General features: G+C 39.7%; 2 protein-coding genes across 2 annotated transcripts; both read right to left on the bottom strand.

The window, feature by feature from the left end:
* Positions 1-494: 494 nt before the first annotated feature.
* On the bottom strand, positions 495-4,674 carry LOC306740143 (natterin-3-like; the record flags this gene model as incomplete). Its single annotated transcript, XM_079222250.1, has 3 exons — positions 495-1,585; positions 2,153-2,231; positions 4,630-4,674. The coding sequence occupies 3 exons, from the start codon at positions 4,672-4,674 to the stop codon at positions 495-497; spliced, it is 1,215 nt and encodes a 404-aa protein (XP_079078376.1).
* Positions 4,675-6,904: 2,230 nt separating this feature from the next.
* LOC306739774 (natterin-3-like) lies at positions 6,905-8,228 on the bottom strand (the record flags this gene model as incomplete). Its single annotated transcript, XM_079221828.1, has 2 exons — positions 6,905-7,992; positions 8,135-8,228. 2 exons carry the CDS (start codon positions 8,226-8,228, stop codon positions 6,905-6,907), a joined length of 1,182 nt encoding a protein of 393 aa, XP_079077954.1.
* Between the last annotated feature and the right edge of the window lie 17,119 nt (positions 8,229-25,347).

The following is a 25,347-nucleotide window of genomic DNA, read 5'->3' as shown; positions in this document are numbered from 1 at the left end:
CAAGTATTAAAATAAATAAATAATCAGAAAATTACTTTCAAGGGGAAAGTAACCTTTGTTTGTCTTCATTCAACTGAGATATTTTAGGATAAAGAAACACCTTGCATTTCATCATTGTATTTAATTATTTAGTTTAATGATGCCCTGTAATATTGATGTGTAAGAAATGCCTTGAAATTCATGATTGTGTTTTATTTTTTTATTTATTTTGTTCGACAGTGCCCTGTAATATATGAGAAGAAAGTGTGTGTGTGTGTGTGTTTTATTCAATGTTATTATTGAATATTGATGCCATATCCTTAGACACGTGTACTTCAAATGATTACAAAAATAGTACAGCCTTGTAACAAGTAAATAAATAACCAGAAAATTACTTTCAAGGGGCTTTAAGTAAATGTCCTAAAAAATACACTGAAGCATCTTTAAATTCATGATTGTATTTTATTTTGAAAACAAGAGTGTTATTAAGCGTTTTGAGTGCAGCAGACTGCTCCTCAGTCCTGAGTCGAGGGGCAGGGAGCGGCGTCGGCCACCGGCCGGCACCTCTCCACCACGGCGTTGATCTCGCCGACGCTCACGCCGTCGTAGACGCCCGTGATGTACGTCCAGCGGGTGTCTCCGTCCCGGTTGGTCCTGCTCAGCCGGCCCGTGAAGGGGATGTCGGCCGTCATCTTCCTGCCGTCCATCCTCACGGCGCACGAGTGGTTGGGCGGCACCACCAGCTCCACGGACACGGAGTGCCCCATGGAGTCCACCACGCTGGTGCCCTCCGAGAAGGTCACCGTCTGCTCCTTGGTGAAGTCCACCGTCCCCGGGCCGAGGACGGGCACCGCGGCCTTCATGGTGGAGACGGAGCCGTTGCGGGTCTCCCTGCCGATGTCCCAGGTCTTCCCCACCGAGCTCGTCTTCTCCAGCCTCACCGTCTTCCTCACGTCTCTGCACTCCAGGTTGGTGACCTTGGCGAGCTGCAGGGCCTCGGGAGGATGGTGGAAGAGCTCCATCTGGTCGATGCCGTACTCCACGTGGGAGATGTGCTGGCTGTAGCCGTCTCTGTTGACGGCGAGCACCTGGTAGCTCTTGTACCAGTACTCGTCGCCCTCCCAGGGGAGGAAGAAGGCCTCGTGCTGGGTCACCACTTTGCCGAGGCCGTACTTGTTTTTGCCCACGTAGATGTCGGACTCGGGGCAGGTTTTGACGGCGTAGCTCGGGACCGACCCGTACGAATCTTCGACCCACTCCAGGAACTCAAAGTGGTCCACGTTGACCAGCACCTCGAACTTGGAGGACGCGTACTCTTTGTCGGCGTACGGGTACCGGCAGACGGCCCCTGTGCCGGCCGAGTAGAAGCCGGCCTCGCAGTTGACTTTGCACACGTAGTCCGTGCGCTCGGTGTAGCCGTTGAAGATGGCGACGGCGCCGTTCGGGAGCTGGCCGCCCCACGTCACCCACTTGAGGTTGGCGTGCTCGCCGAACATGGGGAAGGAGCGCGAGGTCGCCTCGGTTTCTGGGGTCTCTCGGAATTTAGGAGGTTGGATGAGTTCCCGGGAAGGGACGACGTCTTCCAGCGCCGGGTTCAACCACGGCTCTGCAAAGACAGAAACATAAAATGGTTGGGTATCAAAGTGATTGTTTTCCAGGAGTGAGTTCACTGACCAAAACCTGACAATTGTTCTAAATAAAAACAGAATCTCTTTGACTGACCGTTGTTAAGGGTTATGAGTGTTTTAGTGAAACGCTTTCGGAATTATTACAATGTAACGATCTCTTTTTATTTATGTAAACCGACACGTATCTTCTCACAAGGGGTACAGTACTTTAGCAATTTAAATTAATTAGATCGGATCTGTGGATGAGGAGATAGTATCGTTTTATTTTTTTTTAAATCTGAAAAAAGAGGGTCTGGCTTAAAAGGTTCGAAGCAGTTCTTTTGTTCCTCCTTATTTTGTTTGGTGGCTCTTTTCTGTTGTTATTGTTGTTTGTGTTGTGTTCATCTTCTTCCCCTTTTGTTTTCTTAAATGTGTATCTGCCGTGACGTTATGCACATCTGTGCTTTGCTTCTCTGTAGAGCGCTTGGTAAACGCTGTTTTTAAAGGCTTTTATTTTGAAAAAGCAGACATCCCTGCTCTATTCCAGCGGTCCAGATGTGACTCACTGCTGGGTTGCTCTTGCCAGTCCTGCAGCTGGGCCACGTGGAGCATCGCCACGACGACGACAGCGACACGCCAGCTCATCTGCACACGCGGGGAAACAAAAACACAACCGGCATGTCAAACTCATCAAAGGTACAAAAGTAATAAGACAATAAGACCGCCAACAACATTGGATGAAAGAAGGACAAAAAGGGAGAAAAGTTAAAGGTCGGGTTTCGCAATCTTGAGAAACTATAAGCAATAAACAATAAATAGGTTAGAGAAATCCAACTCTTTTTGATGAGCATTAGCTGCAAAGGTTGCTAAACCTATAGCTCCTCCCACCAGGTCTCCCTCCAAAAGGGAGGGAGACCTCTGAGTTTCTTCTGAAAGAAGAGTGTGTTTAAAAATGAAATGTATTATTAAAAGACACACCCGCAACGGCCACAGAGTACATTTAATGTAGTCTTTTTGTCAGAGCATATATATATATATATATATATATATATATATATATATATATATATATATATATGTATATATATATATATATATATATATATATATATATATATATATATATGTATATATGTATATTTTTGACACATTTAACAGATGGCATACCCTTAAATTGTACTTCAATAATCTGCGGACTTCTTATTCATTTTTGGTTCTTTTAAGACACAAATTAGTTCATCTTGCTTTTAGCCTTCTGAATAAATGATGGCTCAGTCCCAGCAATTATTACAATGCAACAATTCATGAAGTTATTAGTTACTAGTACATTGCCTTTACCTTTGTTTTGGAGTTTAAGGACAGTGCAACCGGCCTGGTGAATAACGCAGAAAGGAGATTTAATTAGTGCATTATTTTTGAAAAGCTCTCTTGTTAAAATGTGGTGTTGTTTATGTTCAGACATCTGGAGTGGACGAGGTTCCACGTACACAAAGCAGACGCTGACGCTGCAGTTGCTCCTGGTGGCCTACAGAGGTCAGTAAAGGTTAGACATTGCGTAATAGTCCTTTAAAAGAAATTGTTACAAATGTTCGTCGTAGACGTTTAAGACAATGTTTATGTTTTTAATAGCAGGTAAAAAGCTCCTTTTTAATAAAATGTGTTTTGTCAAACAATCTGCATTAACTATTGAGAGGTATCGTCAATTCTGTATACAATAATTTAATAATATTAAACAGTTGAATTTAGAATCATCTCAGTTACCAACATGCAAAAAATAGTAAAGAGTAAATTACGCTGAAGTAAATAAATCTGAGTGGATGTAAATGAAGCATGATTAAATCAGCATTTCGTTCAAAACACAAGAATTTGGGTAATTTTTTTCCTTAACATGATGGAGTTGCATAATTATTTTTAAGCAGAATACTTTTTATGCGATACTATAAAAAAACATGGTGGAAAAATGACAAATCATATCGCTTCACGTGATTTACAAAAAAATATGTCTAATTCAGGCAATTATTATATTATGATTAACTGTATGCCCATTCATGTGTTATTAATTTAATAAATAATTACTGAACACATTTTCTGGCAACAACAAATATCGTAACAATTTTTCATGTTTAAAATTTGAAAATGTTCTAATTTATTGATGATTCTGGTCGTCAATCAATGCCATGCCCTGCAGGAAAACAATCAGACAGAAATGTTGTCATTGGGACGAGACGCAGCTTTTACCTCGACAGGTTCCTCCTGCAGTGACGCCGCCTGGCGCCGCCGCCGGCTTCTTAAAACCTCCCTGCAGACTTATTGCCCGCAATAAACCGGAGAGAGAGTTCAGCCTCTGCTGCTGTCAGCTGTTCAGAGGAAACACGTCGACTCACAGGAAGCTTCGAGAACATTTAATAAAACACACTTATGTTTGGTGTTCTGCCCTCTGGGGTTTGATGCCTTGCCCGAGGACACAGAGGAAAGTGACCTTCATGACCTGATTCTCATTAATGTGTCCTCACAGATTAATAGAGCGTTTAGGGGCTCAACAGTATTATTTAGACGCGCCTGTAGTTTATATAATCTCTTCATGCTCAGAGAAAAAAACATGTATGACCATTTATTGCAGATGTTCCCATGTTTTCAGATGATTTTAAAGAATAGTTTTTCCTACATGGGTAAAAAAATATGTTCTTCTACTCAGGTTTATTATTAAAAACTAAAAATGTTAAATAAGGCTGCTGTTCTTATTTCATCATTTATTTGTTTGTTTTTTATTGTCGTAACTTCTCAGTAATCAAAACTAAAACAGACGTATATAGCAGTTATTGTACATCCCTCCCACAATCCCACATTTAAAACAACAAAATAAATAAAAAAGATAACAATAACAATAGTAGTAGTAGCTATACCTTTGTAAATCAACTTGATTGGTGCGTTTAGATTGTTTTGTGTGGAAGTATTTATACTTATATATATACATATATATATATATATATATATATAAAAATATATTATATACTTATTTATAATCTGTAGACTCCTGACCTACTTTGTCCTTGGCTGGAGAACACAGCTCACTGTAGAGACTATTCATGCTGATCACGATAACCGGGTTCTTTATTGATCCCCGTGCAGAAGCAGCCCTCCTCCCTCCCCCTGCTGTGAATGTACTCTTTGATTTCGTTAAAAGTGCTTCATAAATACATTTGGCTGGATTTTAACGTCCTGTATCTGCCGGCCGATAGAGGCCAAAGTCCAAAGTGCTGCGGCGCTCTTTGTCCATTGATGGCCAGATACTGCGTGCTCAGATAAGCTCGGGCTGGGACACGGCGATCAGATCCCCGTAATAGTGGGTCATTGATTAAGAAGAAGGTCCCTGTTACGTAACGTCGCCGGCTGCCAAGATTAAAGCGGACGTTGCTCTGCACGCACAGCCGCTATCATTGAGAGGTCACGGCCGTCCGCGGGCGTCCTTGAGACGGGGAGTTATTATCAATTCGCTTATTTGAGTCTGAACGAGGACTCTGTGTGAAACGTAGAGCTCGTCTACATTGACAGCAGCGCTCTGTCACGGCCTTCAGCTGCTGCAGCCTGCAGCCGGCCGTGTGGGAAACGTGTGTGAACTATTCCTATCTGTGATGTTGTTTGTCCATCTTGTATTATATTGTGAAACAACGTGTCTCTCATGAGGGAAGAGTTTGATTCGCAGCGTCAAAAGGGAATAATTACTGCATTCAACGTCAACGCTGGATGTTGAATGTCTTCTTTCTCAAGTTTCTGCTGAAGCATTTTGACCAACAGGAATTGAACCACAAAGTCAAACTGTGCATATTAACAACACTAAGAGTGTGGCTCTGCTTTGAGCTAAATGCTAAGATCGGCATGCTAACGTGATCACAATGGCGACGCTAACATGCCGATGGTAAGCAGGTATATTTCCCTTTTTACGGTTTACAGTAATGGAGAATGCAACCTAAACACATTGACTCTTCAGATCCGTGTTCTGTTAGTGAGTGAGAATACATCATCAGCTAGAGGCCCAGTGTTTAGTGTCCAGAGAGACGTCAAGAGATGATCAACCCTCTGAGTTCATGAACAGAGCGTCAGACAGCAGGACAGACTCAGAGGCCAACGGCTCGTAGCCAGAGAAAACATTGTTAATATCTAGTTTTATTATCGAGCAAACCATTTATGTGACGAGCAACTGCAGACGCATTCGACTTAAAGTCACCAGTTAACACGGTCGCTGGTTGAACTGAAACACCTGTTGCCCTTAAAATGATCAATAGATGTCAGTTTTTGTTTTGCATAATTATATATATATATATATATAATTATATCATAATTATATATATAATTATATCATAATTATATATATATATATATATATATATATATATATAATTATATCATAATTATATATATAATTATATCATAATTATATATATATATATATATATATATATATATATATATATATATATATATAATTATGCAAAACAAAAACTGTTTGAATGTTATTTGGTCATTTTTCTTTTCATAAATATTGTTTCGAAGGTTATTGGAAAAGAATCCAAAAACTGCAAAAGTTTGAGCAAACCCCCTGATTGGAGACATTCAAACTGTCTTTCTAAGGATTTAACTTCACTTACAAGGAAAGTGCATAAAAACCTTTGCAAAAAGATTTGTTAGGCCCAATAAATGGAGTAGAACTAAATGACAACTTTAACCTATTGTGAAGCCCTCCACATTTAATTTATTATTTATTCACATTTAATTTCTTTTGTATCATGAATTAATCGTCTTACCATCTTCATTTTATTTGTTCATGTTAATTGTTTTATTATCAAATAAGTAATATAAGTAATAAAAATATCATGACCACAAACTAATATTTTCAATTTAAAGTAAAAGTCCAGCACTCAAAATGTAACCCCTAAAGTTGCATTATACTCATAATTTAGCATGTATTAATAATTGTATATGGAAAACGTTTAAGTCTCAAACGTTAAGTTAAGTCTTCGAAAGTAAATGAGCAGAAACTCAAAACTGTCCTAAAAATGTACCTGCTCTGATGTTTGTGTACAATATGAGTCATAAATGGTAAACAGTATCATCATTTTCAATGGGAGGAGAATTGAAGTGAAAACAAAGATAAAGTGCCAAATGATTTTTATTTTTTTTAAATGTATTTTCAACATGTTTTCTTTTAGCAACCAAAATATGTCCCATTTAAACACAACATGTGTTTGCCATTATTATGTTTTTTGTTATGAATAATTTGCTTATCAGATGTTCAAAAGATCTGTTTTTCCATCAGTCTTTCAGGGGCACGGCTGGGCATCAGGTACGGGTTCACAGCGGTCCACCACGGCCCGGACTTCTCCGATCTGGACTCCGTCGTACGTCCCCGAGATGGACGTCCACTGGGTCTCTCCGTTGCGGTAGGTGCGGCTGAGGCGGGCCGTGTAAGGGATGTCGGCTGTGATCTTGCGCCCCTCCATGCGGACTCTGCAGGAGTGGTTCGGGGGGATGGTGAGCTCCACGGACACGGAGTGGCTGAGCGACTCCACCACGGTGGTTCCCCTGGAGAACTGCAGCGTCTTCTCACCGCCCAGCTCGATGCCGCCGGAGCCGATGAAGGGGATTTTAGCCGAGATGCTGCCAGTGATGCCCAGCATGGTGGATCGGCCGATGTTCCAGGTGGTCTCCACCTCCGAGGTCTTTGAGATGGTGACTGTCTTCACCACCGTCTGGCACTCGTTGTTGGTGACCCCGGAGATGCGCATGGTCTCAGGAGGGTACTGGAAGATGGCGACATCGTCGATGGCGTACTTGACGTCGGTGATGTGCTGGCTGTAGGCGTCCCTGTTGATGGTCAGGACCTGGTACTTCTTGTACCAATACTCGTCGCCTTCCCAAGGCAGGAAGAAGGCTTCAAACTGAGGGACAACTTTCCCGAGGCCGTACTTGTTCTTCCCAACGTAGATGCCAACACCTGGGCAGGTCCTGACTGAATATTGGGGCACTGAGCCGTAGGAACCTTCCTTCCACTCCAGGAACTCAAAGTTGTCTTTGTTGGACAGGATCTCGAACTCGGGGGCGTAGTACTCGCCGTCTCCGTAGGGGTAGCGGCAGTAGGGGCCCAGGCTCGGGTTGTAGAAGCCGGCCTCGCACTTGTACTTGCAGACGTAGTCGGTACGCTCGGTGTAGCCGTTGTAGATGGCGACAGCGCCGTTGGGCACGGAGCCGGCCCAGGTCAGCCACTCCAGGTTGACGTTCTCGCCGAAAACGAAGGAGGAAGGTAGATCCTGCTGGTGCTCCAGGTCGGCCGGAGTCAGAGGACCCGACACCCCGGTGTTACCCGTCGGTTCAGGCACCTGACCCTCCAGCTCGGGCTTCAGTAAGGAAACTGTGCAAAAGAGACGAACGGAAACTTTAGATCTTTAACCACACAGCACTTTTCATCCAATTTCATGAAATGAAAAACTCCTAAGATTAGTTTAGCAAGAGTCAGAGGGCTCAACACCAGTGAAAAAATATTACATATTTACCTTTTCTGTGCTGTGAGCTCTTCTTCACGATGTCCTGCAGACTGGCTGAGGCCAGAGCCAGCAGGGCCGGCAGCAGCAACACTGACAGCTTCATCTGCAGATGAATCATGATATTGTACTGATATTGAAACTCAATAGGTCAAATCATTTTGGCTAAACATGTATTCCATTTTGCTCCTCAACATTTTTTGAATTGAAGACATTAAAGTGGCATCATTTGTTTTTTTGCTGAACATCTTCAAAACCAAATGGGTCAAACATTTTTGGGACACAATCAATATTTTGGATCTTTAATTTTCATTATTTATTTTTTGTAATCCTTACTCCACTTTTTTCCAGAAGTTTTGCATTTGACTACAGATATTACTTGTGTATGTGAGAAATACACGTTTGAATCCTTTAATTAGTATTGTAACAAATAATGAAATAATAAAATAATAAATGATCGGATTAACTATAATTGATCATTTTGTTATCATTAGATGGTAAAGTATAGTAAATAATTTCCACACTTTAAAGACATTTAATGAAACCCAAGTTTTAACTTGATGCATCTTTATAAAACAAAATTGAAAACGTAAAATCATAAAAGAACACAAATTGATTACTGGAGATTATTGTCACTTCAATCGTAATCCAGTCTGATTGACTGATGGTGAAAAGAGACTGAACAGCACTCACCCTTACAGTCGATCCCCACTGAGTCCACACAGCCGGTCTCCTCCAGGTTTATATGTACTGGTTTATGTGTACTGGTTTATGGCTCAACCATAAAGCCGACTGTGCACTTTCCCTCTGCCTGACATTGACCGATAAACAGAAACGGCTGTCAGTGTCTTTCTCAAAGCAAGACAGGATTCATGATCCCTGAAAAGCTACTTTTCGTCTCAGTTTGTCCATAACTTTCGTATATATATATATATATATATATATATATATATATATATATATATATATATATATATATATTATAATATTTAGAATCCCATTTAATTTTGTGCATGGATTATACTTTGGCTAATGAAGATGAGATATTTGGCAAATTTGTCAAAAGAAAATTACTTTCTGAGCCTAGATCCACCATCAACTCTTACATTGACAGACTGGATTCCATTCCATAATGGTAATCTAGCGCTTTGGCACTTCAGTCTAAACAGACTTACAATAAGAACATTTAACCTCCGTTTAACCTCCAAGAGCAATGCGTCATCGAATTTGCATCTCTTCCAAAGAGAGTTGGCACCGCCTTGTTAATATAAATGTTGATGGACACCATGATGGGAACCATATGAAATCAATAGAAACTGTTTGGAAAATGGCGGCGCCAAAAAAATACTTGGCAAGTGATTGATCTGTCTGTTTGATCTGTCAATCAAACAGGGACAACCTATTTTCGATCGATAAAAGCCTTCAGTGCAGGTCTTTGCTCTTCTATAAATAAATAAATACTCTTCAGTATTCATATCATATATTACAATGCTTTCGGATCATCTAAGCTCACCTATTTATTAGAAGCTGCCATTGTTGTTTAGAACAAACGGTCACAAACCTGAGCCTCTCTGCCAGGAGCTCCTCACAGGATCGGTCCGGACCAGATGGATTTATGTTTGATATGTGATGCAGCTGACGTGAAAGGTGAGATGGAAGATCTACAAATGCCCTGTCTTCTCCAGGTTGACCTTCAGTTGGTGCTTTGACATCCATTACCCGTTACGCATGCCTCCAGCTGAGTGCCAGATGGGGAGAATGGACAGAATTGCAGGGTGTCATCAGCATAGCGGTGGAGAATTTCAGAATTTATGGGGACATGTTTCTGTTGAAAACAACAGAACTTTGGAAAATGATGGCACTGAAGGGTTAGAGGGGATACGATCGATAAAACTGCAGCCCCATACATGCCAACCTGGTGACCTCACAAATAGGAAGGGATTTGGAAAGGTCCTTGGAGGGTCTTCTCTCCGAAAACTTTAGTTTCAGAGACATTTTATTTTGGTGACCTTAGAAAATGTAATTAATAAAAAAGGTAAAAGTGCAATAGCATTGTCATGTTAAATAGGCCTTAGAAGGTAACCCACAAGTTGCAAAACATTTACGAGATGGTTGAGGTTATGCATTGACCTTGAATTGTTAAGAGGCCAATGAGTAGACATTTTAGCCGCAACTGCTTCTGTTGAGCTGAGAACAAATCAAGGCTCTGGTTGGAGGAAAGGAAGAACTCTCCATATGGACGTCCCCGACCGGCTTCCAGGTGGCTAAGTCTGTAGTTGTTTGAATGTGGAGCTTTAATGGGCTTCAGGGAAGACATCGCGGTCAGTGGAGGGTTGAAAGATATAACTCACAAATATCGCCATGAAACGTATGCAGTTGATTACTTACGATAAGACAGGTATTTACAGGTAACAGGTTTTCTGAAAATATATGTTTATTTATGCAAATCAGGCAATGATTTGCTATCTTGCATCCATTTAGAGAACAATTAATGTTTAATTTTGTTGTCATATTAGATACATACATCTATAAATCAAAAAATACTATCAACTGCCACAAATACATAAATATTCTCCATGTTTTAGTCATAAAATGTTCATAATATACTGTATGAACCAACCCCTCGGTAAAAACATTCAGAAAAAAGATAAGATTGAACACTTAAATGTACATTTTTAATGTTTTCTTTCCACTAGCCTGAAAGAAGACGAATTGTGGAAGAAAAATAGACCAAAATGAAGAAAAAATGCTTCAACAAGATAAAGTTGATGAAAATAAAATCTGAAGAAGTCCATTATCTATCATTTACAGCAACTGTGCCATTGTGTTCGTGCTGATCTCACCACCCATTATATAATAATTGCAGGATAAGATTCAGGATTATTAACGTTAAGAAAAGAAAAACAGTGATAAGACTTATCAGCTATCTCCGTCCTCCAATCTATCGTCCTGTATCGATGACCTTCAGAGCATCATGAACTTTCTACAGTGTTATGATGTCGTCTGTCTTTCCAAACAACATCTAATAAACTTTGAGAAATCCAAAATCTCCTCATGCGACCATAATAAAGATTTAATCACTTTGACCACACTTTGCATTCAGTGATCTCTTAACACAAATCTTAAAGACACACAAAACAGTTTGGGAATCAAACACTCACCCCCCAAAAAATGCAACTTCAACTTTAACTATTTTGTGCCGAAAAAAAAGATATTCCACTGCGGCGTACTCGCTTTTTTTCTGGAGCCTCCAGCCAGATCTCATGGTCTTCATCAGAGGGTTGAGTTTGATCAACTTATACATTGATTTCACTTGATCTTCAAGAAACACAAATATCAATAAACACAAGTTTAGGTACAAGACGAGTATTTGTAAGTATTTCTACATTCAAATTGACGTGTGGATCAACTTTGGTGATGCAATGTAATATATGTTAAATATAATGTTGGAGCATTACTGCACCGCTGTGTGGTGAGCAATTTGTGATCTTTCACTGCCACCTGCTGGATATCTTAGACATTTCAGCTCTTTAAGAGGTAGATTCCTCTCTTTGAACTTCCTTTCGGGAATAATTGTTCTGCTGAACTAATTTATGGCCAAAGAGAAACAAATGGAGAACGACTGTAAATCGCCACAGGATTGTTTGTTTGTGTCACAACATTTACAAAAGCACAGAAAACATAGTTACGTTTGATTGAACATTAAAACCACCACATATGTGTTATTATTTCATCATCCAGAATCTGCTTCTTAGAGTGTGAAATGAAAATTCTACAATAATTAGTTATTATAAAACAAAGCAAAAACATTTAAAATAATTTACAGTATTTTCTTGTCGCACTTTATAATAACTACACGCTATGTAGCATTAGTTAAGCATTAACAAACACTTAATTCATCATTTGTAAAGCATTGTTCCAACATGAACACTCATTAGTAACTCATTAGTATGCAATTCATAAACACAGTTATAAATGTTTTATTCTTGATTAATAAGCTTGACTGTTATGCGTTTCATGACTCGGTTTTCATACTTTATAAATGATGGATTCACTATTTGTAAATGAAGTATTAAGGACTTATAGATGATGAATAAGATCATTTATAAAGTGTTCGTAAATAAACAAATTATTTAAATGTAATTTATTCATGCATTTATTTATATATAGATATGCACTCATGGTTAAGGACTATGTTAACATGTGCTTTATAAGCGTGTTTTAATACTGCAATTCATGATTCAGGTAGTTACTCGTCGTTAGTTAAGTATTAGTTAAGTATGTTCTGTGACCTCATCTAAAGTGAGGACTGTCTCTGCTTTACAACACATGTATAAAGGACATTGAAAGGACAGCAGAGCCTCAAAGCTAACACAAGTATCTGTTATCTTCTCAACAGAGAAGGGAAATAGACACAACACAAAGTGCAAGAACATACAAAACAGAATGGTGATGGGGGGCCATGCCAGTCAGTGGCACGAGTGGTGAGTATGTTTCATAGTTTGCTGGCACATACATATTATTGATTATGCTAGCTATGGCTAGCTCACTAGCTAACCAGCTAGCAAGGTCGTCACTAACTAGAGGTCCTGAGACAGGCACCGGCACGCGCCGCCTCAGTTGTAAGTAGATCAATCCAGATGATAGCTAGATACTCATAATCAATAACAGGTGTGTGTCAGCAAACTATAAAACATACTCAATACTCGTGCCACTGACAGGCATCGCCTCCATCCCAGTTCCTGTTAGTTCAGAACTTTAGGCTTCTAGTAGTTTACAGATCCCGTTTGGATTTATTCATATGTGTTTATAAATATATATTTATGGAGAAATGTGCAAGTAGCGGCATCCTTTGTTCTTTTTATGTCTGCCTGTGAAATACATTACTACTGGTTTTGATGTGTGTTGTATAAATAAGATTTTGTTTTATCAACCACACAAGAAATGTTTTTAGATTAAACATGAGACTAATAGTCAACAATCCAGCGTTAAGTATTACAACTACACATAAAATAAGGATTTTCTACAATAGATGTTTGCTGTCAGATCTAAGAGCCAATCAGCTCTCTGAGGTGGCAACAGCCAAGCGTTTCCCAACATGCACTGCGCCACACAGTCGGTGGAGAGCTACTGCGGCGCCTGGCTCTGAAATCGGGGGCCACCTTGCTCTCTTGAGAATAACCGTGACCACGTATGCATGATGTCAGATCAAGTCGGGATCAAGTCGGACACAAATCTAACCGGCATGCATTGATCGATTCTATGCAGAACTGGCTCATCTCGAATGAACCTATTATTGTCAATCGCCGCGGACGGTGCGCCCGCAATGTTTGGCAGCTTGAATGGATTTATTGCCAAGTACAGGGAGGGCGATGTTTTCCCCGACGTTCTTATTTACCACTGCATAATACACCGACAAGCATTATGCGCTAAAATGCTAAACATGAAAGAGATCATGGATGTGGCAACGAAGATCACCTGTTCTGTTCGAGCGAGAGTTCTTCAAAGACTATACTCGGTATATATATATATATATATATTTATATATGGACATTTATATATAAATAGGTATTTACTATTATTAATGTGATCTTTTTGACTTGGTTATTTTAAAAGTAGCTCGCAAGCCAAAAAAGTGTAGGCACCCCTGCTGTAGACTATAGCTATAATGCTTAGTTTCCAGCCCAGTGGTGACAAAGTTATCTGCTCCAAATCGTCCATCCTTTGTTCCAGCAGTTCAATCCTCTGGTTCCTTTGTTTGACTGTGGCCTTCAGCTCACGGACCACCATGAGGTTTCTTTGCTATTTTACCACTTTGACATAAAATTGAAGATTTTTTTTATCTCTTCTAATTCCTCCGCCAGTTTTTCACAAAAGAAAACAATCACCGTGTGTTCTCATGTCGTTAGCCACATCAAGTTCCAAAATGTCCAAAAGATAGAGAAAAAAAAACAGCAATGAGCAATGTTAATCTTGAATGGATGGCCTTTTGTTTTGGTGATCCCTGAAGGATTGTAGAGAGATTCTGAACAGGAAAAGGCAGTGGCAGCCATCTTATCTTGGCATAGGTCGGTGAGACCAGATGATCATGTCTATGCTGTTTTATTAAGCTCGTTCGGAATGAATCAGTCCTGTGCAGAATTGATCACCACCGATCGCTTCACAATGCATGCCGGTTAGATTTGTGTCCGACTTGCTCTGACGCCATGCACAAATGGTCAATGATAACCTCACGAGAGCAAGGCGGACGCATATTTTAGAGCTGGTATGTATGATATATTGGTCAAGCTCAGGATATGATGGACTAAAATGTCCACCCTGTTATAGGACATTCACATCTCGATTAATGTGTATTTAATACACAGGTATTGGAATAATTACATTTTCTAAGAGTAAACATCCTTTACTTTAGCTTTGACATACATTTCAAACAGTAGTTAAAAACAAGCATTAATTTGAAAAAAGTTCTTCTGTAATTCACCCACATTTCTTTTAGAATTAAGGGGCATTTCAATGGAAATTTTACTCAATTTTTAGGTTATTTTATTTTGCGAATTCATAACATGCAAGTAATCACAAGTAATCACAAAGATATGCTAAATATTTGTTGATTTCATTTAATTATCATTACTCAGATCACAGGGGGGGAAACCATATCAATGGACAATATATTCTATTAATGAAGGCAATTCATTCACATCTCACATACAAATTAGAAATGTAACTTCCATTGACAACCATTGATCATGAACACACATATTTCGTTATAAAATAAAAACAGGCTGCTGCAGCTTAGCTACACACACTGGAGCAAATACGGGGTTGAAGAGAGAAGGATGGAGATAATTACTACAATTCTTTTCTCAATTCAGTCATTCTTCAGTTATGGAACAAAACTGCAGTTTCTACAGTAAAACTAAATCAAGGAAGTAATAAGTTTAAACTGGAGAGAAAATGTTGATGAACAGAAAGAAGGTTACATGTTTCTCTCAGTTTCAGTTGAGCAAACTCCACGACTAATTTGTTTCTCTAGTGTGGACTTTTGAATGTTGTTTCAGAGTTTGCTTGTGTGAAAAAGTTTTACTACACACGGAACAACTAAATGGTTTCACTCGTGTGTGGACAGTCATGTGAAGTTTCAGGTTTCCCTTTTGTGAAAATGTTTGACTACACAAGGAACAACTAAATGGTTTCACTCCTGTGTGGACATTCATGTGACGTTTCAGGGTTACCTTGTGTGAAAATGTCTTACTACACACGGAACAACTAAATGCTTTCACTCCTGTGTGGACTTTCATGTGATAGTTCAGGTTTCCCTTTTGTGAAAATGTTTTACTACACACTGAACAACTAAATGCTTTCACTCCTGTGTGGACAGTCATGTGATCGTTCAGGTTTCCCTTGTGTGAAAATGTTTTACTACACACGGAACAACTAAGTGGTTTCACTCCTGTGTGGACATTCATGTGACGTTTCAGGTTTCTCTGATGTGACAATGTTTTACTACACAAGGAACAACTAAATGGTTTTAGTCCCGTGTGGGTAGTCATATGAACGTTCAGGCTTTTCTTTTGTGAAAATTTTTTACTACACATGGAACAACTAAATGGTTTTAGTCCCGTGTGGGTAGTCATATGAACGTGCAGGCTTTTCTTTTGTGAAAATGTTTTACTACACATGGAACAACTAAATGGTTTTAGTCCCATGTGGGTAGTCATGTGACGTTTCAGGTTTCCCTTATGTGACAATGTTTTACTACACATTGAACTACTACATGGTTTCACTCCTGTGTGGATAGTCATGTGACGTTTCAGGTTTCCCTTCAGTGAAAATGTTTGACTACACACGGAACAACTAAATGCTTTCACTCCTGTGTGGACGATCATGTGAACGTTCAGGGTTCCCTTATGTGAAAATGTTTTACTACACACGGAACAACTAAATGGTTTCACTCCTGTTTTGGATCTAGTGTGTCTCTTCAGATGTCTCTTGTGGTCAGAGCTTACAGCATATTCAGGCGAGCTGATTGATGTATTTCCAGTACTACAGTTCACATCACTTACAGGTTCCTGAGTCTCCCTCCAATCTCTACCGTCATCAGTCTCAGGTTCAGACAAGTCTTCAGTCTCATCAGTATCTGGTCCTGGATGTCTTTCTGGATCTAACTTCCTGTCTGGTTCTGATCCTCCACAATCGGCTCCATCAACTTCTGTTTCCATCTGTTCAGTTTTTCTTTGATGAAGCTGTGAGGATTGAGCTTCTTCTTCGTCATATTCACTCTTTAAAGGAGCTAATAGGAACTTTATACCAGCCTCCTCTCGCCCTTGAAGCTGCTTTCCATCCTGACTGATCCAGAGTTCCTCCTGTTCCTCTTTAATGTGTGGGGGCTCTGGGTCCTCCTGTTCCTCTTTAATGTGGGGGGGCTCTGGGTCCTCCTGGTACAGACTGTCACTCCAGTCCTGCTGCTCAGGGGGAACCTCTTCTTTATCCACCAACAGCTGCTGGACGTCTGTGGAGAACAATAAAATACATTGATACATCTGAGAAATCTCACTCAAAAAGCGGTGAATTAGTTGTAAATGGGAGAAGCATGACCCCTAAATAAAAACATGCTGCTGCTGTCGTAAACATCACACAGAAACTCGTGTTGTATTGACTGAACCACTCCCCACCGGCAGTGACAGACCCTCAGTAGCAGAGACTACTTGTTCCACCAACTGTAACTTGCTCCACTGATCGGCTACTTTTAGTTCCCCTCTAGTACACCAACAAAGGTCATGTGTAGCTAATATAGTGAAAAAAGAAGAAGAAAGTGTAAGTATAATATCTATATCTATCTATATCTATATCTATATATATATATATATATATATATATATATATATATCACAGAGTGGCCTCTTTACTGTAGACGTTGACACTGGCGTTTTGCGGGTACCATTGAAAGAAGCTTCCAGTTGAGGACCTGTGAAACGTCTATTTCTCAAACTAGAGACTCTAATATACTTGTCTTCTTGCTGAGCTGTGCACCAGGGCCTCGCACTTCTCTTTCTACTCTGGTTAGAGCCCGTTTGTGCTGTTGTCTGAAGGGAGTAGTACACACCGTTGTAAGAAATGTGCAGTTTCTTCGCAATTTCTCGCATGGAATAGCTTTCATTTCTAAGAACAAGAATAGACTGGGGAGATTCACATGAAAGTTCTCTTTTTCTGGCCATTTTGACAGTATAATCAAACTCACAAATGTGGTGCTCCAGATACTCAACTAGCTCAAAGGAAGGCCAGTTTCAAAGCTTCTCTCACCAGCATAACTGTTTTAAGCTGTGCTAACATAATTTCACAAGGGTTTTCTAATCATCCATTAGTCTTCTATGCGAACACAATGTACCATGAGAACAATGGAGTGATAATTGCTGGAAATGGGCCTCTATACACCTTTGTAGATATTTCATTAAAAACCAGACGTTTCCACCTAGAATAGTCATTTACCACATTAACAATGTATAGTGTATTTCTGATTAATTTAATGTTATCTTTATTGAAAAAAACTGAAATGTAGAAATCTTTACAAATTTATTAAAAAAGAAAAACTGAAATATCACATGGTCATAAGTATTCAGACCCTTTGCTGTGACACTCATATTTAACTCACATGCTGTCCATTTCTTCTGATCATCCTTGAGATGGTTCTACTCCTTCATTAGAGTCCAGCTGTGTTTAATTAAACTGATTGGACTTGATTAGGAAAGGCACACACCTGTCTATATACAACCTTACAGTGCATGTCAGAGCAAATGAGAATCATGAGGTTGAAGTAACTGCCCAAGGAGCTCAGAGACAGAATTGTGGCAAAGCACAGATCTGGCCAAGGTTACAAAAATAATTTCTGCAGCACTAAAGGCTACTAAGAGCACAGTGGCCTCCATAATCCTTAAATGGAAGAGGTTTGGGACGACCAGATCTCTTCCTAGATCTGGCAGTCCAGCCAAACTGAGCAATCATGGGAGAAGAGCCTTGGTGAGAAAGGTAAAGAAGAACCCAAAGATCACTGTGGCTGAGCTCCAGAGATGCAGTAGGGAGATGGGAGAAAGTTCCACAAAGTCAACTATCACTGCAGCCCTCCACCAGTCGGGGCTTTATGGAAGTGTGGCCCGACGGAAGCCTCTCCTCAGTGCAAGACATATGAAAGCCTGCATAGAGTTTGCCAAAAAACACATGAAGGACTCCCAGACTATGAGAAATAAGATTCTCTGGTCTGATGAGACCAAGATTGAACTTTTTGGCGTTAATTCTAAGCGGTATGTGTGGAGAAAACCAGGCACTGCTCATCACCTGCCCAATACAATCCCAACAGTGAAACGTGATGGTGGCAGTATCATGCTATGGGGGTGTGTTTCAGCTGCAGGGACAGGACGACTGGTTGCAATTGAAGGAAAGATGAATGCGACCAAGTACAGAGATATCCTGGAAGAAAACCTCTCCAAGAGTGCTCTGAACCTCAGACTGGGCCGAAGGTTCACCTTCCAACAAGACAATGACCCTAAGCACACAGCTAAAATAACAAAGGAGTGGCTTCGGAACAACTCTGTGACCATTCTTGACTGGCCCAGCAACAGCCCTGACCTAAACCCAATTGAGCATCTCTGAAGAGACCTGCAAATGGCTGTCCACCAACGTTCACCACCCAACCTGACGGAACTGGAGAGTATTTGCAAAGAAGAATGGCAGAGGATCCCCAAATCCAGGTGTGAAAAACTTGTTGCATCATTCCCAAGAAGACTCATGGCTGTACTCGCTCAAAAGGGTGCGTCTACTCAATACTGAGCAAAGGGTCTGAATACTTATGACCATGTGACATTTCAGTTTTTCTTTTTTAATAAATTTGCAAAAATTTCTACATTTCTGTTTTTTTCTGTCAAGATGGGGTGCTGAGTGAACATTAATTAAAATTATATATATATATATATATATATATATATATATATATATATATATATATATATATATATATTTTTTTTTTTTTAAGTCTACATTTTCTGCCGCAAGCTAAAAACACATATTCCGACTGTACCTTGAATTAAAAAAAAAACTCATGGTTGAATGCACTTATTGTAAATCAATCGCTTTGGTTAAAAGCGTCAGCTAAATAAAATGTAGTGTAATGTAAAAATAGATGTTTTTCTCTGACTAGTCGTGACACTCCTGTGACAACTACTGGAAACTTATGGTACCTAACTTCTATGGGTGCTGAAAAAAAAAATTGATATAGCATGGCGATATTGTATCGATTCACGGAGGCCAAGTATCAATCTTTTATGTAATCAATTAGAACATTTTTGGTAATAATAAATTCAATTTATTTTTCAGTCCACTAGGTGGTGCTGTGTTTAGGTCAGCAGAGGTCCCGGATCAGCGTGATTGATAGGACGTTGGTCAAAACAAACATGGAGACATCGGAGAAAGAAATTACAAATGCGCCGTCCGTGTTTAAATGAAGCGCAGTGTTTCCCCTAGGTTTACAGCTTCCGGGGGGGAATTAGTGCAGATATGTGCGGCAGGTAACTGGGGGACAGACTGTGAATCTGTGAGAAAAGAGAAGGCCTCAATCGAGAATGCATGAGCTGTTTATGTGATCAACCTTTTATTCAATAATTTTTCATTATCACTCATTGCATTCTGAAATTTCACTTCCCATGACCACCCGGGATTCTAAGAATACTTTACACAGGTCAAGACCAACATTTGCAACAGGCTGCAGCCTGCGGAGCTCCATAAATAGGCGAGATGTTTCTGACTTCGCATATCGAGAGGCTCTGGAAATATTCTTCCAAAAGCCCGAAAAATACACTGCAGTGACAAAGCCTGCACACTTTGTGGTTGTCATTGAAATACATGAACACCATGTTTCCTTTAAGTCAGTATTTATCAAACTGGGGCAGTATTTATTACAGGTGGCTGCAGAAAAATGAAATGTAGATTTTAAATGTGTATCGTGTGCCGTTAATGGGTTACGCATGAGCGACTCGCCGATTCTTGGCATTTTGCCAAAAGCCGATCTTTATGAGATCTCCGTGAGGTCGTCATTTCTGCTGTTGTGTCTCTCATCAGAACACAGATCTAAGCTCAACATTGAGCATGCATTGAGAATGGCCGTATCAAATCTACAACCCCGTTTTTAAAAGATTTGTAGCGGAAAGCAGCTCACTGCAGTAGGGCTGCAACAACGCCTCTGAGGTACGGTGCAGAACGCCGAACTGCGTTCAACAAGTCCGGTTTTATTTGGCTTTATGACATGCAGAGTAATTGCTGCTTGGATTTGTGGTTTGATATCCAATTAATAATAATACTTTGTAGTACTGTGAGGTACCACGATGTAGTATGTCTGTCCCCCCCTGAAGCTGTAAACCTAGGGAAAGGGTCTACTCATGATTCCCAGAGCTGCGCCCAGGCTAAACTCGCTGATTTAAAAAAGTAGAGTTTAATTCTGCGTGGACGTATTAATTTACTTTCACTGCTGTCTGACCTGTCTGCTTGATATGTGGCGAGAAATTATCAAACAACAAAACATGCCATGTTGAAAGACTCTTCCAGAACAAACACACAGCTTCTGCTGAAAAGTATGAAGCTGCAGAAGAGGGAAGAAGAGCGATGCCTCAACTGCTGCAGCAAACTGAGCAAAGTAGATAGACTTTCAGTCATTGGAATGATCACTGGTGGGCTGAGACGGCTACAGAAGAGAGGTGGAGGAACTTGTGGCCTGGTGTCAGGATAATAATCTCTCCCTGAACGCAGACAAGACCAAGGAGATGAATATTGACCCAAGGAGGAAGAGGGTGCGGCACACACGACAACTACTGGCAGCTCGTGGTACCTACCGACACCTAACGACATACAAGGAGAGGACCAGTGGAGATGTTATTAGACTTGTATTGAAAAACGTTTTGATACAAATGTAAATTATATTAAAAGGAAGATGTATTGTAATTGTGTCTCTCAGAACTGGTTCCATCAGTGTAAAGTGATGAAGAAACAAACAGAACCAACCTGCTCTTTGTATCCGGACTTCCGGGTTGAAAACAGCGTCCAGTAGTCTGCGTTGTCGCTCGTTCTCCTCTTTTGATCTAGAAAGTTCCTCCTCGTATTCTGCTATCGTTCTTTCAAACAGCCCAAATATCTCTTCAGCAGCCGCAGTGAGTCGCTGGTTGACTACAGACCTCAGCATTTGGACTTTAGACATTTTCTCCACAAACTCCGTCACAAACCTCGTTCCCTCTCCTTTGAAGACGAGCTGTTGCTGACTTCCGTCCCCGTCTGTTTGCAGCATGCTAAGCTAACTTCAGTATCTCTGTAGGTTACCGGGAGATGAGTCACAGGAACAACATCCGGGAACAAAGGTGAACATCTAGAAGTCCATTCAGAAGGTTTATCCAGACATACAGAGACTCTGCTGGATCAGTACTGAAGGAGCTACCTGACGCTTTACCAACACAACAACGAGACGCTGCTATTGCTACTGACGGGAGCCGCCATGTTGCTAATGGAGGAACATCCGGGTCAGCTGCAGCTCGCGGAGTCACCTTCAAAATAAAAGCTTTTATGATCTTCTATGTGACTTTCATGGCAGACTTGATGCATAGAGCGCATTTTATCAAAATAATATTTCATCGTTGTCATCTTAAGTTAGTGGTTTTTCACTTGGAAATTAAAGCTTATAAAATACCTTTTTAACACTTTGGTGTGTTTTTTTTAAATATACTTTATTAGAGAATGTGCACAATATGACGGATGAAGGATCAACAAGTATTTTCGTTTGTCTTTGTGTGTGTGTTGTTCTGTTTGCAGTAGTAATGCATGAAGTGACAGGAAGGTAGAGCAAACAGACAACGTAAAGTGAAAAATTATAAGAAATACAACTAATACATTTTAAAAAAAGAAAAAAAATCGAAAATAAGGAAAAATAATTGATCATAACACATTGGTGTTTTAAAGGGTTAGTTCAGATCACGAGGCTTCAAAACTATTGTTATATATACCTTGTTTAAACACAATCTATGGGTCAGATTCACCAAAGTCACACAATGACACAAACTAACAGGTGGATTCAGGAGACAAGAAACTCCTGTGTTCTGAGAGGTTAAATTACTGTTTTTGTCAATGGAGTCTGGTGTGTTTGTAGAGAGAATAGATAACAGCTTCAGTTCCCGGTCAAAAAGATAAAGAGGTGAAGACATTCTAAATATAGTCTTCATTTAAACTGATATAAATTATTTATTTATTGTCTAAAATACATCCAAAGCAGAACATTACTTTGCTCCATCTACTGCAGTAAAACTCGTAGAACAGGGGTGCCCAATACGTCGATCGCGATCTACCAGTCGATCGCGATCTACCAGTCAATCGCAAAGATAGTGCGGGTAGATCGCATGCCACTAAAAAATGTTTTTATTGCTTCCACTATGCAGATGAGTAGGCTCGTTTTCAGCTGACTTCAAAGTAGTCAGTAACAGGAAGTCACAGAAAAAAATGACTTCCTGTTAGCTCAGAACTTTAGGCTTCTAGTAGTTTACAGATCGCGTTTGGATTTATTCATATGTGTTTATAAATATATATTTATGGAGAAATGTACAAGTAGCGGCATCCTTTGTTCTTTTTATGTCTGCCTGGGAAATACATTACTAGTGGTTTTGATGTGTGTTGTATAAATACGATTTTGTATTATCAACCACACAAGAAATGTGTTTAGATTAAACATGAGACTAATAGTCAACAATCCAGTGTTAAGTATTACAACTACACATAAAATAAGGATTTTCTACAATAGGTGTTTGCTGTCAGATCTAAGAGCCAATCAGCTCTCTGAGGTGGCGACAGCCAGGCGTTTCCCATCATGCACTGCGCCACACAGTCGGTGGAGAGCTACTGCGGCGCCTGGCTCTGAAATCGGGGGCCAGCTTGCTCTCGTGAGAATAACCGTGACCACGTGTGCATGCTTAGTTTCCAGCCCAGTGGTGACAAAGTTATCTGCTCCAAATCGTCCATCCTTTGTTCCAGCAGTTCAATCCTCTGGTTCCTTTGTTTGACTGTGGCCTTCAGCTCACGGACCTCCATGAGGTTTCTTTGCCGTTTTACCACTTTGCTGATCTTCTCTGACATACATTTGAAGATGTTTTTTATCTCTTCTAATTCTCTTCTAATTTCTCTGCAATGGTTTAATCTTGAATGGATGGCCTTTTGTTTTGGTGATCCCTGAAGGATTGTAGAGAGATTCTGAACAGGAAAAGGCAGTGGCAGCCATCTTATCTTGGCATCGGTCGGTAAGACCAGATGATCATGTCTATGCTGTTTTATTAGGCTCGTTCGAGATGAGTCAGTCGTGATCAGAATAGATCACCGCCGATCGCCTCACAATGCATGCCGGTTAGATTTGTGTCCGACTTGCTCTGACGCCATGCACATATGGTCAATGATAACCTCACGAGAGCAAGGCGGACGCATATTTTAGAGCAGGTATGTATGATATATTGGTCAAGATCAGGATGTGATGGTCTAAAATGTCCACCCTGTTACAGGACATTCACATCTCTATTAATGTGTTTTTAATAAACAGGTATTGAAATAATTACATTTTCTAAGAGTAAACATGTCCTTTACTTTAGCCGTAAAATACATTTTAAACAGTATTTACAAGCAAACATTCATTTGAAAAAAGTTCTTCTGTAATTCACCCACATTTCTTTTATAATTAAGGGGAATTTCAATGGACATTTTACTCAATTTTTAGGTCAAATTCACTTTGCCAATTCATAACCTGCAAGTAATCACAAAGATATGTTTAATATTTGTTGATTTCATTTAATTATCATTTAAAAAAACTCAGATAACAGGGTGGAAATCATATCAGTGAACAATAAATGTTATTAATGATGACAATTCATTCAATTACAAATTATAAATTGAACTTTCAACCATTAAACATGAACACACATATTTAGTTTCAAATGAAAAACAGGCTGCTGCAGCTTAGCAGTCATTTTGATGAAAACATTGGCTGAACTTTTCAACTGTTTGAGATACACCATGAAAACAATTAGAACAGATTACTGTTCCATTCCAACTTTTACAATATTCATACCTGCAAACTCATAAGGGAGGGGGGATGCAGTGACGGAGAGAGTCTGACAGTGGCAAGCGAACGTCACTGGATAATCTTTCCACCAGATAAACCTGAACATGCACACCTCTCTCTGTGTGACAGCGCTTATAACTGCATAACTATATAGATTATATATATTTTTTTGATTGTAAGTAAATCAACATGTGTTTTAAAGTTAGAAACTGTTTGTCAATCAATTTAGTTGTTTTATGTTGTATGTTTTGTGTGAAAAAAAGGTGACAAGTTTGCAGGTATGAATATTAATAAATCAAAGAGAAAGTTCGGTAAACAAAAAGGTAAAATATTCACGTCCTACAACAGGACAGAATCCCCAAATCTCAGAGATGCGATCAGTAGAGGATGAGGTTAAAGAAGAAAGAAGGATGGAGATAATTAACTACAATTATTTTCTCAATTCAGTCATTCTTCAGTTATGGACAAAACTGCAGTTTCTACAGTAAAAATAAAACAAGGAAGTAATGAGTTTAAACTGGAGAGAAAATGTTGCTGAAGAGAAAGAAGGTTATATATTTCCCTTAGTTTTACCACCTATGATAATTCAGTTCAAACCGTAGTGCTGCATGGAATACTACGACAACGTAAAACAATTATATTTAATATATACATGAAAATACATAACTCATGAAACATGACAATATCATAGAAAAAATACCAACAGAATTTAAATTGATGTGTAGCTTCTTCTTACTAGAAACTAAACTTATTTTGCAGTCTGTATCAGCCCGACAGTTTTTAAGTGTTTAACTATGTCTCATTTATTTCTGATGCTCTCATCAAAACACTTGTGATTTGATAAATATCAGAGACGAGAGAATCTTGTTGCGCAAACTCCACGACTAATTTGTTTCTCTAATGTGGACTTTTGAATGTCGTTTCAGATTTTGCCTGAGTGAAAATGTTTTATTACACACAGAACAACGAAATGGTTTCACTCCTGTGTGGACAGTCATGTGATCGTTCAGGTTTCCCTTTTGTGAAAATGTTTGACTACACACGGAACAACTAAATGGTTTCACTCCTGTGTGGATATTCATGTGAGCGTTCAGGTGTCCCT

This window comes from Taurulus bubalis (assembly GCF_910589615.1).
Source record: "Taurulus bubalis genome assembly, chromosome: 8".
NCBI classification, from domain to species: Eukaryota; Metazoa; Chordata; class Actinopteri; order Perciformes; family Cottidae; genus Taurulus; species Taurulus bubalis.
Note: the sequence above shows the minus strand (reverse complement) of the source record. Positions and strands in the feature narration are given on the sequence as shown.